The following is a 16,964-nucleotide window of genomic DNA, read 5'->3' on the forward strand; positions in this document are numbered from 1 at the left end:
GTCCATTTACCATCAGAGCCCAGCAATGACACTGGGAAATGAAAAGAAAACTGTATACAAGGCATCGGCAGCAGCAAGCCTGAAGTGGGTAGGCTGCAGAGGATAGCATGCTGTCAGCAGCTTGTACACACCACACCAGGTTTTCTACACAATTATTTCATCTCGGCTTGCAGCAATGGAGCAGGCCTGGTGGTCTGGGACACCTAATTCCTCTAAAAGATGAAATATTTATGAAACTGTGAGCGCAACTGCAACTTCAATGTCAACAGGTTCTTGAAATCCACCCTCCCTGCCAAATTCTCCTTTTAAATATGTCTCCTTTTAAAAATGCTCTACTGTCTTGGAGTAACAAGATAGTGATAAGAAAACTAACTTTTGCAAAAGCAGATGTGAACTTCTTTTTAGAATAAATGCTGTTGCTTGCTGGGACAAGGTGAGGATTAGTATGGGAGGCTTTTACCGCCACTGTAACAATGGAACAGGCATGTGAATTTAAAGAAATAACACTGTTGTATCCAGTCAGAAAATATGCAGAAGGTACAATGACTTACTGACAAAAGTGGCATTTGGGTCACATATAAGTTTTACATTTTTTCTTAATGATTGGTACAGTAATAAATTTCCCTGTTAGCAAATACAGAAAGTAAATTTGTGTCTACCATTTTTTTCTAGGTCTGAGTACACCAAAATGGAGATATGGCAAAGCTGTCTGCAGAGCACAGGATGTAGAGAACAGAATAGAATAATTTAGGTTGGAAAGGACCTTTAAAATCATAGTGTCCATCCGTTAGCCCTTTACTGCCAAGTCCACCACTAAAACATGTTCCTAAGTACCACATTTACACATCTTCTAAATACTTTCAGGGACGGTGACTCTACCACTTCCCTGTCAGCCTGTTGCAATGATGGATAACACTTCTGGAAAAGAAATTTTTACGAATATCCAATCTAAACCTCCCCTGCTGCAACTTGAGATCATTTTCTCTCATCCTGTCACTTGTTCCTTGGGAGAAGACACCCACATCCCTACAACCTCCTTTTGGGTAGTTCTAAACCCATGGTTTCTGACTGCTACAGAGCTTAAAACAACCTCACCAGGAAAAAAGCGTCAAGAAAAACTAAACTCAAGTGGACTGATCATTGTCAGGAAGGAAGACTCCTTACAAACAGTAAGCCCACTGTCAGCCACAGGAAATGTCCTTGAAAAATACTTTAGCTCATAATAGAAAATATTCGCTTGTATAAGCCTTTGTCACATAGTGGGCAGCTAAAAAAGGTAAAAAAGGCTGGTTTTCTTGTATAACTTTTCCCTCTTCAGTGAAATAAGGAAATAAAGAAAATGGGTTTTTTTGTCTTTTTCTTGCATTTCCATTGCTGTGGGACACCTTTTGGTAATTAGAAATGTCCATAAGTATTCATTCCCTTCTCCTTCTCCCATCTCTGCCTCTTTACCTGAGATGGGAGCAGGGCAGAGAACAGAGATGTGGAGAGAAGAGGGTAGATGAAAGAGCTGGGAAAAGGCAAGGAAGAGTTTACTTCTAGGGCTCTGAACCTAAAGATCAGAATATGTGAGGAAAGAACGTGAAAAACAAGATATAGTACCAGCTGCAAGCAAAGTCTTAGCATACAGTTTGCCCGCTTCAAATATTACTTTATTGCTACTGCTTCAATTTTTGAACACAACACTTTGGCTAGAAGTTGTTAGACAAAATGTACAATGGGAAAAATCCTAGAAAGAAAATGTCAGCTCTCACATCCTGACCCCTGCTAATATGCAGAGATTTACTGTTCAATTTACCAGGCTTGAACCGGTTTGCCAAGATACTGGTCTTGGTGTGATCTGCTCATATTGCACCTCGAGTTGTTTAAAAACTAAATCTGTTTTGCATAGAGATTATAAACACCATTAGGCTCGGAGCCCTCCTCACTGTTCCTCCCTTGCATTCTTTTTGCACTGGAAATGTATTTTCTTAAAATGTTCCCAGGTTTCATAGAAAATAAAGACAGTTTACATGTTATTACAAGTATAATTCATTACTAATGGCACAAAAATGTTCAATAAATATTATCAGGGCTTTCAAAAGCTCATTACGAATTCTTTAAAAATGGAGATAAATTAAAGTGTTTGCCAATATGAACAAAAACACTGCCTGTCTGGCCCCCAGTTTGTCTCCTCTTTGAACGTAATCACTGATTCAGATAGATTTTATCAGACTGATAGAACTTCAAAGCTCCCAGAAGAAAAATGCAATTTGCCCAAACCTTCCCAAAACATGCAGAACATCCCTGAATGCTATCCCTCTAGGTTGCAGGGTGCTCCTATCCCATGTCCAGGTGGCAGATTATTCACAAGCTCCACCCACAAGCCTGGATCCCTGCCAAGTAAGTTATAAGCAGACACATTTATCTATGTCGTTTAGTAGCAAGAGGAGAGCTGTCATGATAGTGTAATAGCACCTTTTACCTTTTATTCAATAGTGATATGGATAGCGTGCTTTTTCTTAAATTACACTACGAAGAATTATATGAATACAGTGGCAATTTCTGTTATACTTAAGCAGGCAAATTTCTCTCTACCACATAATTTACAGAACTCAAATTCAATAAAACATTACATGATGGTCCATTACTGTTATCAATTTTGAATAATCCATCTTCATTTTTCATTTTACTGGAAAATGAAGTGTGCCAAAGACAAAAGGGAAGGGAAAAAAACCAGTGCCTGAGAAGGTGGTTTGTGTAAACTCAGATTTTGTTTTACAATTACATGGAGCTGTCTACTGCACCCAGGCATCCTCCTCTGACATAGCAATTGCCCAGAATTAGCATGAGCACAGTCCTAAATTCACAGAAGTTTTCATATATGAGAACAGGCATTATATAAGAATGAAAGGCAATGTGTCCTGGCAGCTGATATTTTAAACGAACATAGGGCTGAAGTAGAAAGGAGGGAGAGATAAAAGTTATCCAGCAGAAACACTGGGAAGTACTCAAAAACCTTCAGATCAAATATTGCCACTGCTGAGAAGAAAAATTACAATAGTCAGACATGGCAAAAGAAGCAAAGAGCTTTCTTTTGTGAAGATGGAGCCAAGAGATCACCTTCATACAACAGCACCCAAGTTCACACAGTAAACCTTACGGCTGAATGTGTACACAAACTGAGACAGGCAGCCTTCAGTTATAGTTCCAACCACAACCATGACTAACACAATTCCTTGCTCGCGCAGCGCGGACTCGTCACCCTGCCATGCACCAGGCTAAGTTACACCTTCGAGTCAAATGTCAGACTTGCTGTGGGAACTCAAGCCTTCCGTTTCCTGACTCATGTTTACGTTTACAAACACAAAACAGAAATGGGAGAGGAGTTTATTTATTTGTTTAGGGTGCTGAAGGTGGTTCAGCCCAGCAAATGTTGGTGCTTTGCTCCAGCTCTAAGAACAAAACAGAGCAGAGAAACTCCCGGTTTAATTGCACATGTAAAGGGGCAGGCAGAGCCTCTCTGCTGATGGGAGGCTGCTGCACCATGCTTTGCGGGTCTGCCCCAATGCATCGTCACTGTCACCCAACAGCTGCTCAGGGCTACCCAGGACAGCAAACTGACAACAATGCCATTTTCTGGCCAGCAAAGCACAAGAAAATACTGAATTTGCTCTTTCAAAACAGCAGAGGTGTCTGTAAAGTGCACTGATACCAGCCAGAAAAAATACCATGTTTATTCACTCAGTGAACTCACAATTGAAACATAATTTACCAAAATTACCCTGGCAAACAGAGAGACCCTTTGGTAGTCTTGCTTGGGGTGAAACTCAGATCTGCTAGCACAAATTGTGACTCAACAAAATTTTCCACGGTACACTGCAAAGAGGTGCTAACAGGATTCAACCTATTTCTTTATATCCGGTGAACTGGAATCACAACTCCTGACAGACAAGCAAAACTCCAGATCTGACTGTACTCTGAAGCCTTCCTAGAAGGAGTACAGAGAAATTTCTCTTGTGGAAAGGCGCTCCGCCCTTCAAAATTTTTTCTGCTTCCGATAACAGTTGTTCTATTGTGCCTGTAAAGAGGTGAATTTTCATCCAAGTTATAAATATCTGGACTTCAATTAAAGTTGACAAGACATATTCCTAAAAACTCAGTTTTGAAATTACCATTTGGAACTTAAAAGTTGGGGGAAATTATTCAAGAAGATATTAAAGTCATGCCCTCTCTTTCTTAAGGACGCACTTCTAGAGCGTGGCTAAGGGTTTTTTTCTGCTTTACAAATAGAAAATAATAATAATTTTTTTAATAGACACTCTAATTTTCAGAATTATTTTTACTAATTTCTTTCCTTTGACTGGGGAAAAGTAGAAATATTTCCAGTCAACATTTTTGCCCCCAAATCAAAAAATCTTGAAAATTAGGTCCAAGTATTGAATTACCACACTAAGTTGGTAGAATTCTCCTTCCCACCAAAAACCACCACCAAATTCTGTATTCATGTTACAGATAATAAATCTGCAAAAACAAGAGAACATCTTCAGCTAATTTCACCAAAGTCCATTTTATTGCCTAAACATTAAGTTAAACTACTCTTAATTTATAGATCATTTCCTTCCTTAACTTTTACACTGAAAGCAAATCTCTCCCCTCATCTGAGACTGTATCTTGACACCAGATCTTTCTTGCACAAAACTCCTAACCAATTTCAGTGAGTTCTTATGCCTTTAGAAACTGATGGCATGATCCGGTCCCTGGACATGGCTCAAATATACTTATGATAGTTTCAAAAATGTCAGTGGTAAGCCTGAGTTAGCTTTTTATCTCAGAAAACAGTAGATGAATTTAAACAAGCATTTTCACTTGCACTAGCCAAACAAACAAACAAACAAAAGACAAGATATTACATCAATATTAGAAAATAACTTCTAAATAGAATCAGTTATTTAAGTGCTGCCCTAATTGCAGCTAACTGTGATGTATTCTGGAATAAGCTGTGATGAGTTCAGAAGTACAGTAAACAGAACAAATCTAACAGTTTTCATCTAAGAATTGCTGGTACCTGTGTTTATCCTTGGACATTAGTTGTCACTGTGGGTAAAATTAGCAAAAGGTTTGCAAAGGTGAAATGTGCCTACAACAAACTCCTATTTCAGTGGAGCTCTGCTTCATATGAAAAGTATGCTGAGATATTTCTTGGCAAAACTGAGACTAATACTGTCTAGGCTCCTACTATTTTTCCTTTTTGCTCATCACATTTTCCACAATACATAAAAAACAATGCAAAATCTTATGTATCTAACTGCAAATGCTAACTTGATTAACTAGCACAATTTGTAGGCTATAGGGATACTATTCTGTATTCTTTCAAGTAGATTTGGTTGAAAATTGTCAAAATATATATATCTATTTCATATCTATATCTATTTCATATCTCTTCAAGGGAATTGTTTTCAAATATCATTTCAGGGTTTCCTCCCAGTTTTGGGTCACTTTGAACACCTTTTACCGAGCTAGTTAACCACAACATCTGTGGAAGAATTGAACTTTAAACAAATATCTAAGAACATTTGTAGTAAGAAAAATACACACTAATATATATTTTTAATATATATTAGTGCAAATAATAATACAAATACAAAAGTAAAGAGTCAGTATTTGCACTAGAAATCTAGTTCTACAGTTGCATTCATCACATCTAAAGAGCATCTTCTCATACTGTGTCATATAAATTCAATGCCCAGTCAGAATCAACCATCCTTGTATTTCAGGTAACGAGTATCGCTCATGCACAAAGGATATGCCAAAAGCTGTATGCAAAACTAGCTGACAACAACCGAAAAATTTGCTTCAGAGGGGGAAGAAAGTTGAGAGAAAACAATGTGCTTTTAGACAAGTCTGAGAGAGAAGTAAATATAAAATAAACTTTATTTCCTGAATTGCTTGCTTGGCTTTTTGTCCAGGTAAGATGGCAGCTGCAAACCATTGTAACATGAAGCTACAATTATTGCTTCAATACTTTATAGTATCAATACTTAAATTTTTAAACGTTGTATTAAACAAGACTCTATGTCACTTAATTTTAAATATAACAACTGAAACTACCTGGACCTAACTTAAGCAATCCTTGCATGAGTTCATGTATCTCATGAAATTTGGTATGAGACCCAGATCTTGAAAAGCTCCTCTGCTGTTAAGAGGAAAGACACACTAACAGAGAGCTCTACAGAGAATTCACACAATGACTCTCTTTTAGCAAAAGGAGTATGCAAAATTTTAAAGCAATAGTAATTCAGAACAATTACAAATGACATGCTGATTCAAACCTGGTACCAGAGCATTTGAAACGGAATTTTTATTCTCTAAGCTATGCAGGGAGAAACAAAGCTGTTTCAACAGAAGCCCAAATTACAATTTTTTTGTTATACTATAATCTGCAATGGACAAATTGTTCCCTAAATACATGTTTTCGTTTACAAATGTGGAATCCAAAGCAAATTTACCTCTGTATTTTTACCATATTTCCTATTAAAAAAAAAACACCATTAAAATATTTTATTTTCTGTTAAAACATACTTCTAAAATGTTGAGATCTTATTATTTGCATTGAATATACTGACATTTCTTCCATAATTTCTGGTTGATTAAATTCCATGCAACATGGCATTAAGTTAAATTCATAGAGCAGAATAAATTATAACAGGGTTAGCTTCTAAAACAGGTGTAAAAAATAACACATTTTAGTGTTACTTATCAGCTTTGCTAAGGCTAGCTTTTTCTGCATTGAAGAGCTGAAGTATATGTTCTGACGTGGACAGTGGCAAGCTCAGCAACTGCTGTTTTTACAACAAACTACAGAAATACATGTAAAGAGTAGATTCTCTAAAGATAAAGCTTTTGATTCTTAATCTTTTCAGAAGCCTGAAAAGATGTTATTAAGACTTTCACTAGAAAATATTAAAAACAAATGTGAACATTAATAAAAGATCATCTCCGGTACACCTGTGTATGTGGTCAGTAGGGGTACAACTGCAGCACAAAAGGTAATCTGTTGGGTGACTTTGTGAATGGTTCTGCACAAAGCTTTTCATTTCCTTTCCAGGGAAGGTTCAGTTAGTCATAAACCATCACATGGTTTATGGAGAAAAACAAGGGTTTCTGTAAAAACAGTGGCTATTTCCACAAACCAATCCCTGAAAATTTCGGTACTGTATCAACAGGGACAATGGCCCTGCAAGGAAGCATGTTTCCTTCAAAGGAACTAAGCGACAAGGTAGAAATGAGGAGAGAGACTTAAAGATGGCAATTACTAGCTGGACAGAGAGAAAAAAGGGACTCTTAGACTTTAAAAAAAAAAAAAAAAAAAGACAACTGACCTGAGTTCGGTTAAAAGCCACACGTGCAAATACTGCCTGTGAGATTCCTGCTCGTTTCAGTTCATCACGGACCCACTGGTAGATTTCGGAAGACACCTCTGTGTTTGTTGAGACCTGCTGCTCCAACGGCTTGTTCATGGATCTACTGACAGGAGGAGGGTGGTTCAAGTACTGTTGGTTTAAGGACTGCTGGGCTAGAAGTCTGTTCACTGCATACTGCTGGTTCAGCAACTGGGCCATAACCAGCTGCTGATTTACCAGCTGAGGGCTAATGGGAGTAGATACAAGTCCAGGGTGCAGGTTTGGAAGTGGGGTCCGAACTGATGGCTGGCTACCATGAGAAAGCTGAACAGGAGATGGAGGTTGTTCGGCTGTGTTCCCTGGGACTGGCTGCTGACCGAAGTTGACATGGTTGGCACCTTGCTGGGATAGTTCAGAAAGGCTATCCATCTCAACTACAGTGGAAAAGAAACATTGAAAACGCCAACATCAGACTGAAAATCACAAACTTGATTGTCCTTGCAAGACATGCTATAAAAAGAAACAAATACAAAATGGCGCAATGCAACCCAGTGGGCTGCTGCATCCCACAGTGATGGACAAAGGGGACTTTGGACAAGGCAGCAACCTAAAAAAGATAGGGCAAAGACAAGAGACAAAAAAACACTCTGTGTGCTGCAGATGATGTAGGTCAAACAGTAAGTGCAAACAGTAAGTGCATCTGTGCAGGGTAAAGAGGACTGTTATGGGAAAGCATGCCCCACCCAGAGAGATAGAAGCCCCCAGTGACTGTTTTTGTTCCTCCCATGATGTCCCTGACACGACATCTGCAGTTCCCAGCCACTGGAAATCTGTAACAAGCAGGGTGAGGTGCGGACCTCCCCAGGCTCTGCTAATTTCTAGATGCTGCATCAATTGTATGGGACTGCTAGGAACTAGTATAATTTATGTAAATTACACAGATGGGCTGCTTTATCTTGCAACCATGTACGCATGTTTTTTTTCAGTGACTTGCAACATGGTTGAATTTTTTCTTATATTAACTCATCTGCCTTGACACACCCTCCTTTTTAATTAACAACATAGTTTCTTAAACTACAAGAGTTCTTCCAGTTCCCCTCTTGTGCATGATTAAACAATTTAAAATAACTCTAGGCTGATATAAAGGAGTTTCCTTTTTATCAACATATGTTATTTTTTTTATTTTAAACTATCTCACTTCTAGAGCTTTAGCAGCTCTGGTCTGAAAACAGCCTTAAGAAAATATGATTTATTTAAAAATTCAAATATGATTTTTTTCTTAAACAGTAAAGGTTTTTGGGTTGTTTTTCTTTTTAAAGCAGTGTCTGAGCTTTTCATAGTAATTACGATCTTCACTAACAGTCATCAGCACAAGGCCACCCTTTCCTCCACAAGGATGAGAGCTGGATGAAGAAATCGGCACCTGGATTGCCACTCACATCTCTGTCTTCCTCCTCTGTCCTATCACGGGCAGAAACTTAATAGATAAAAAACAAACCAGTTGTTCTGCAGAGAGTTCTATTTTCCGTAGCCTGGATCAGTCCCCAAGCAGAGACCCTGTTACTCCTCACCCTGGTGGCTTTGGTGGCAGTGCTGCCTCTCCCCCCAGCATTAGGTTCCACAGGAATACACAAAAACACACTTGTTTCCTATTCCCTGACTTTACTGTCCCCAGATGAATGGATGGTGAACCTGTCTTGGCAGGCCACATAAGGAAAATTTTACAGGGATTGTGCCATGCAAGAGTGCTGCTGCAAAGGAAGTGGGAGAGGCTGCTGTGGAAAGATCACTCTCCCATGCAGGCACTCTGGTGCCTCACACATGGACCACCTGAAACCAACTGAAGTCTTACCACCAAATTTGGTGGTCTCAGAAGAAGGCTTTTAGTGTTGCACAGAAGGCACGAAGTAGATTAAGGAAAGAAGTTGCCTTTTTTCACTCGTGGAAAGTAGAGACCAATCCAAGTGGGCCATTCACTCGGAATAGTAATTCAAGCAATTATCACAAAAGTGATGCATTGTCTTCATTATAGCCTTAAGCTATAAAAAGGCAAGGAACCCGTTTTGGTAGATTAATGACTTTGCTTCAAATACTGAAAGCTAAGTCAAACTCAAAAGTCAATCCAAACTGAGGACCCCCCTTCTCCATTCTGTTGAAATCTATTTAAAAATTTTCTGCTATAAAGTGTTTAAAATTATGTGAACAGGTTTAAGAAAGAGAAAAGGTATCACAGAATTAATATGTCCCACTGATAGATTTTTTTATCCGATAATTTACTTGTGCTTACTACAACAAGCAAACAATTGTCACAACAAATATTTGTTAAAATGAATGGAAATTAGGGTCCAAAGTTAAGAGAAAGATACGAATTTATAAAATTATATCATTCTTGCTGGGAGGTAGTGAGAGTTATAGAAACCTGTTTCTTTAAATATACGTTAACCAGAGCAAGAAAAAAATACATACATTAAAAAATCAGTTCGTCACAGTTCCAGGAACAGGTTTTCTAAACAATTATTCTGGGTGGTAGAAGATCTCTAAATTTACAGAATGACAGCTTTACATCTCTGGCAACCCAAGTCAGCTTGGCTGTTTCGATAGCAAATATTTATTTAAATGAATTCTTTCACTATATATGTACTTTCTACATCTACTCATCAAAAGCATCTTAAACTTATTGTGAAGGGAACTGGCTTCTTATATGACTGTGACAGACCTCAATGTGACACATAATGGTATGTAACCGCCATCAAGGCAATTTTTTTTTTTTTGCTTACCCATCATATCTTTTGCCTTCTTGAAATGTTTATACCACCTTCCAAATTCCTGACATTTTGCTGCTGAGACATTTGCATAGTAAGTGCTGTTCACAATGGAAGAAATCATACTCTGTGAAAAGGGGAGAAGAAAAAAAATATCTATAATACAGAGCAGTACAAGTCAAAGCACAAATTATTTGAATTGTTGAACCATTGTATTTTTAGAGTTTGAGAACCATATTGCATTTTTAATCCTATCTTCCAAAGCATTTTAAAAAACTCATTAATTGAGTACGAAAACAAACCAAGGTATACTGTAAATGGGTGCAAAAAAAAAGCAGATGTACTATGGGAAGAACAAAGTTATTGACCAAGAACGTGCTCTGGCAATGAAATGTGCTCTGGACGAAAGATGCTAATCTTGAAAGTGAATTTTGTTCATCCTATTCCTTCTTCGAAATTTGATCGACCCTTCACATACCCACACAAGTTTACAGGCATACATATTCTACACTGCCTTCACAAATGCAAGCAATGACCCAAGTTACACATGTCCAGTCTCTCTGTGCCACTCATCACAGAGCAAACCACAGGAAACTGTAGCATCAAAGTTTACCTGAATGACTTATGGGTAGGGTAAAAAAAGGGGTTTATAGCAGAATAAAATATGTATCTAACAACCCAAAATGAACCCAGCCTTGCTTTTCCTAAACAGGGTATTTTAAGTGATTTGCAAAAACAGGCTTATGAAAAGCTTATTGTCATGTCTAATTCTGTAACTGAATATTAGCTGTAAAATAGACCAAAGGATGACAGAGATTTTTTTTTTCTCAAAGGTTCTCAAGATATCAGATAGCTACAGTGAGAAATTTACCTTCTGCTCAGTTCTGACCAATTTTAAAACAGTGGAATTTACAATGCATAAAACTTCCAGTTCCAGTACATTCTTTTACAAAATCAATTAAGACTAAGCCTTGCAAAATGAGATAATGCTCCAACTTGAAAACTATACTCAATATATGATGTCTGAACAACAAAATTAGCAAATATAATTTCAACAGACTGAACTTTGTCACCCTTTAAATTTCTATGGAAAGTAGTTACTTTTCGTTTAACTACAAGAACTGTCCAGTGTATCACGAAAATGACAGTCAAGAAGACAAAGCCATGATTATTATGTTTCTTCACTACTGAGCATGTAACATTAAGATGTATTTGTACTGTCACAAAATCGATGCACAGCATCAACCCTTTGTTACATAAACTGCAATAAACACTGGAAGAAAGAGTTTGGAGTAAAAATGCAATAAATATTACTATAAGTCTTCTTTTATAAAGCTAGTTCAGCTTCTGACTAAATGTACCTTGATTATTGATCTTAGTGAAGTTCATTATAACCATTTTCTAAGGTATTACTCAGTAACAAGCTACTTGTGGAGGCTCAGAACTGCTAGAGTGAGGCAGTATTATTTATGCCGAATGTACATACCCTCTACTCAGCAGCCAGCTATTTTAATGTTTCTCTGAATCACCAAAATTCTTGCCATTTCTTGATATTAATCTGGCATTTCTGAAATTAGCTAGAAGCCTTTTGTCAGTGGTATAAAAGGAGAGTGAAATCTTAATAGACTACTGCAACTCTAGCCTGAATGACCTGAACCAAGCCCAGCTGAATCCAATTTCAATTTCCAGTATAATAGCAGTATCATTAATGTCTAATATGTACAAAATTATCTTTTAAGCTCTTTTACAGATTAAACCATCTTAAACATGGGCACAAGATACATAAGGCATAATTTAAAAAGTCCTGTGGATCTGGTAAATTATATGACTGCACAGGTACTCTACATGCAAAACCTGCAGGTCGGTATGTGCAAAATGGGGAACTGCACCTGTCATGGGTCACTATCCCATATCAGCTCATGAATATTTTGTGGATGCCATTTAAACTCTAAGGTGGCTTTTCTCTCATTTTACTTTGCCCCTTTCAGATGTCTTCTCCTGCCCAACTAACTTTAGTAAGCATGAAAACATGTATATTAGTAATAATTTTAGTAAATTACCTATTATTGATAAAGACGTTTGTCTTAGATTTCCTAGTCCTCTCTTCCACGTCATTTTATAAAGATGATATACAAACGACATGGCAGTTTGTCAAACTCCCTGCTTCTTCAGGAATAAATTTAATGCAGTTACTTTACAACCAAATAGAGGACTGGTCTGTTTAAGTAATACTGCTAGGAATTTTAACTTCTTTGACACAATGTGAATTTCAAGCTTTGATGGCTAACATTGGGATATTGCCCCCGCTCTTCAAAGTAGATTAAAAAAAAAAAAAGGCAGACATTATAAACACATTTAAAAATGAAAATTATCCTGCATTTTCTTCAAGAACACTTCATGCAAACATTCAAGTGATATTACCTACGCTAAGAATCCTCATCAGGAGGAATCAATGATTTATTTACTAATTCACTGAAGGCAAAATTTTACAAGCCAGATAAAATATTACTACCTTGTTAACTCAGAAAATAACTTGACAACACTGAATTTCATTGTTTCTCTGCTTTACTTATTGTCATCAAACCTGCAGTCACATCAGTGCAGAGAGATGCACTTCGCTACAGAATTTCCTATTACTGTAGAAATACAGTACATTTTAATGTCAATCTACATATATGCATGTCTGGTATGCTTATGGCCTGAAAGTTAAGATTAAGTCTATGAGTTAGTGGTCTTCAGAGATCCACAGTCTAAACTGGAGGCATACTGATGTTTTTCATATTACCTGGGTCATTACGCTTGAGGAGTTCCCCATGTCCTGGCTTATCAATAATCAAAATCAAAATTATTGCATTTGAAGCACATCATATTCAGGTACTACTGCATACATCCTCCTTATCTGTGAGGCACAGAGGCAGATGCCTTCCACGTACAAGGATGACGAATATAAATATATCACACAAATATTCAAATGCATCACATTTATCACTCATAATCAGATTTCTTTTTCACACGTTGCAAAGAAAATTGATAGACTGCAAAAACTGGTCACAGATCCACAGTCTTAACTTATCTCCTAGAAATTTATCATTGAAAGACTTCAAGATCTCAAATTTCCCTCTTTCCCCTCTCCCATCCTCCCTCCCCCCAACCACATCACTTGCAGTCCTGTTCTGAGAATCGGGAGATCTCATCTGAAATGGTGCCACCTTCACAGAAATCCCACTATTCTGGAATGATACCATCTGCTGCAGCCCAAGTGCTCTTTTTTTAGCCAAATAAGTTAATTATAATTAGGCATCCAACAACTGTGTGGAGGTAGGGGTAGAATTTGTTCTGAAGTTCAGCTGAGGTTCACCCAGCGTAGATTGAACAAAATCCCATTTTCTCTGGAAGATTAAATACCAGAGATTTGAAAACCAGACACCATCTTTTCTCAAAGAAGTTGGGGAACTCCCTGGGGAAATATCATAAATCACAATCAGAAATATTTTCATGTGCCCATCAAACAAAACCCAATAAAACAGTAGCACCTTTTGAATTGTGCCAGGATCTAATGCAAGGTGTGTCCTGTCAGACACAGGGAGGACCTGAGCCTTTCATGCTGGCTAATTGCTGCAGCCACTGCTGCAGGTGCTTCAAGGGAGGCATTTCTGAATCATTGCCTCTAACACTGCTCTTCACCCAGGTGAAGTGCTGTTCGATCATCGCTAAAAGTATACTGTTGTCCTTTTTGCAAGGCAACAAAAACAATGTTAATCAGGTTAATTCAATCATCTAAACCAAAACTGTTCATGCTTTTCTGCCAAATCAACCAACCACAGCAAAATCTGTTATCAGTGATTGCTCAGCTTCCAGTCAAAAAAGCTTTTAACCCCCACAGTCCCAAAACTTCCCCTAAATAACCTTAAAATTATTTTTATATGGGCAGAATAAGGTTGTTTTCATGCCTCATGAAGGGGTACTTGGGCTGCAGTATTTACACAAAGCAAATTCATGCTAACAGACTTAGCAGAGTAACAGACACAGCAGCTTCCTAACACAACTCGGCTGAATTAGATATCGGGGATTCCTTTGCAAATTAAACATTTCCCTCAAAAGGAGCATTGTAACCAAAACTTATTTAGGCCTTCCAGGTTGTTTAACTAGAAAAAAAAAAATCCTGAGCTTTTTCGCAACTCATTCATCGGTGTTTAAAGCTTCAAGCCTGCTCAGTGGAAGGGGCAAGGGCTGCAACAACTTATTTACACAATTATCTAAATACGATTAAACAGCTGATGGACAAATATTAAACTGGAAAATGTATAGTCATTTCAGCTTAATGTAATCCCCTTTCTGTAAACACCCAAGATGATTTTTTTTTCAACCAGAACAGTCCTGACATCTCATAAGCCTAAGGGTGAATAGCAAGAGATTGTTTTTGATAGTTATAAATATTCAAAAGACATGCAGACCATCTGCTTTCATAATACAGGTAAAGCAAGACTGAAATGGTGACTGCTGTATAAAAATGGTTCTTTTAACAAAGTCTTCCTCTCCTCGAAAACTATAAAGACAGATGTCAAAAACTGTTTACATAGGGTAATCAGGAGCGTGCAAAATGTAATATTCCTTTTACACACAGTGCTTGCTAAAGAGATTTTTTTTTCTTTTTCTTCCCATCTGTGTGTTGCAACACATTTCTACAAGTTAAAAACATTTTTTCAAACAGAGATCTCATGAATACCCAAAAACATGCTATCTGGTTTCTGAATGCTAATTAATTTCAACTAAGGAATCTGATTTTTTTTTCTGTAGAAAGGAATGCATGCTTTTGAAATGGAGTACTTCAACAATGACAGACACTGAAAACAGAACACCCCACAAGTTTAATTTTGCACTAGTTTGACACCGGCTATTTTCACAACTGTTTTACATTCAAACCCGCATCTGCTAAATCTGGCTATAAGACAGGCAGCAACTATTCTCCCACTTTTGAATCAAATGACATTTTATTTACGTTTTACTATTTATCAAGTTTTTCAGTATAAAGCCTTGTAACAACATAATAGTTTTGTCAAGTGGTAAGTAGAAGATAGCTCATCTTACAAGCAGAGTATGAACAGTGCTGCCCATAAACCCTACAGTCAATTTTCAGAGCTGAAACACTAATCTTGACAGTATTCTTTAAATGTATTATATTAATGGTACAGAGGCGTTAAGCACCTTTTTTATAATTCTCAATAAAATGAACATTTACTGAACAATCTGTCAAACTACTGGCTCCGTTTTTTAAAGCCAAACTTTTAAGGCTCTATTCTATTTTGTCTTCCATAAATCCTCCGCTTTACATCTTTAGACACCAGCAGGGAAGCATGTCCCAATGCTGCAAACCTAACATGCCTTTTTAAAAAAAAAAGAAAAAGAGAAAAGCTACGAGCCTTTGTCCCTAGACCTAGCTTGAATAGTGATAAAGTTGCAGACCAGAACTTAAAGATTTGGGGTTGGGGGTGGGGAGGATCTTTTCATAAAGGACAGAGGAACTTTGTTTCCCCTATCCTAGCCACTATCAGTGGCTTTTGTTTGCGTGGAAATAGCAAGCATCAGTTTTAATACAAGCTGAACTCTTAGGAGTGCTTATTTCTCAGGAGGCTCTACGTTAACATTTTTCAAATGAGAAGGGAACATTCAAGCCCCAACCAGATAACACAAGATTATCCCCAAATCAAAAGATTTTAGCCTGCCTGAGCCTATGCCAGCCCACGTACTGCAAAAACCAAACCAGGGCAAGATGTTGTTCCTAGTGTTCTGGCATGGCAGAGATATATCATCTGCCACTCCAAATAAAAGCAGACCAAATATATCCAGCCACTAGCTGATTTTTGGACAAGGAATCATGAAATGGACAGTTTAACTGCATATGAAGAATTATGTTAAATTCCTTGGTCCATTAGCTTGAACTATAGCAAATAATGCAACGGAATTTGTTGTCATATGCCCTATAAACACGTAGGATCAGGGGAAAACCCACAGATGGACAAAGAAGAAAAAAACTTTTGTTTGTGCCTTTGGCATTGCACTTGGATGGCTATCTGACCTCCATACTGTTGCCAGGGTCAGGAAAAGTAAGGATCTGCATGGCAAATGCTGGTCATATAAGTTAAAACTGAATAAAAGGCAGATTTACAATGATGGCACAAGCTTTTCCTTCAATACATGAGCACGTCTTTCCTCCTTTCTCTTATCCTTGTAAAACCTAAATTATCTCCTCCTCCTTTTCTGCCTTATGTTGTCTTTAACCATTATCAATGTATGTATTAATGTAAACATAAAGCTACATTGAATATAATGAGGGAAGATATAAAACTAAAAGAACCCAAATAACATATACATATATACGCACATATTTAGATATGCATAGAAATATACCCACACATGGGAAGATTTTGAAAATCTGAAATGAGGATTCAGCATCTGAAGGAACTGATCCTTGCACTATATTTACCATTCTGTAATGTAAATTCCCAGTTGCTGCATGACAGAGCAGCATTCTCCCAATGTTTTCTGAGCATCTCCCACTGATGGATATAAATAAAGCTCAAATAAAAAGCTGCTTCCCAAGATACTAGTCTTATAACTACAAAGGTTAAAAGCTTAAAAGAGAGAAAGATAGGTAGGTGGGAAATGTTAATTCAGATTTGAAGAACTTCATAACTGCTTTACAAGCTTTATGGCACAGTGCCTTAGACTTTAAAAAAAAAAAAAGGGAAGAAAAAGAAGTCACAACCTCAACCTATAAAAGATAAGGAGACATAACACATTTTTGTCTTCATTGTCAGAT

General features: G+C 37.5%; 1 protein-coding gene across 8 annotated transcripts in view; it reads right to left on the minus strand.

Annotated features, from left to right (window-relative positions):
* The window catches only part of SATB1 (SATB homeobox 1), a 91,844-nt gene that overhangs the window by 36,118 nt on the left and 38,762 nt on the right, over positions 1 to 16,964 (minus strand). For all 8 annotated transcript variants that reach the window (XM_027639152.1, XM_027639156.1, XM_027639154.1 and 5 more), the window contains 2 exons: positions 10,160 to 10,271; positions 7,362 to 7,816 (listed from right to left, as the gene is read on the minus strand). In XM_027639152.1, coding sequence (XP_027494953.1) covers positions 7,362 to 7,816; positions 10,160 to 10,271 — 567 coding nt within the window. The remainder of the gene's footprint in view (positions 1 to 7,361; positions 7,817 to 10,159; positions 10,272 to 16,964) is intronic.

Source organism: Corapipo altera, unplaced genomic scaffold, assembly GCF_003945725.1.
Source record: "Corapipo altera isolate COAL_440 unplaced genomic scaffold, ASM394572v1 44, whole genome shotgun sequence".
NCBI classification, from domain to species: domain Eukaryota; kingdom Metazoa; phylum Chordata; class Aves; order Passeriformes; family Pipridae; genus Corapipo; species Corapipo altera.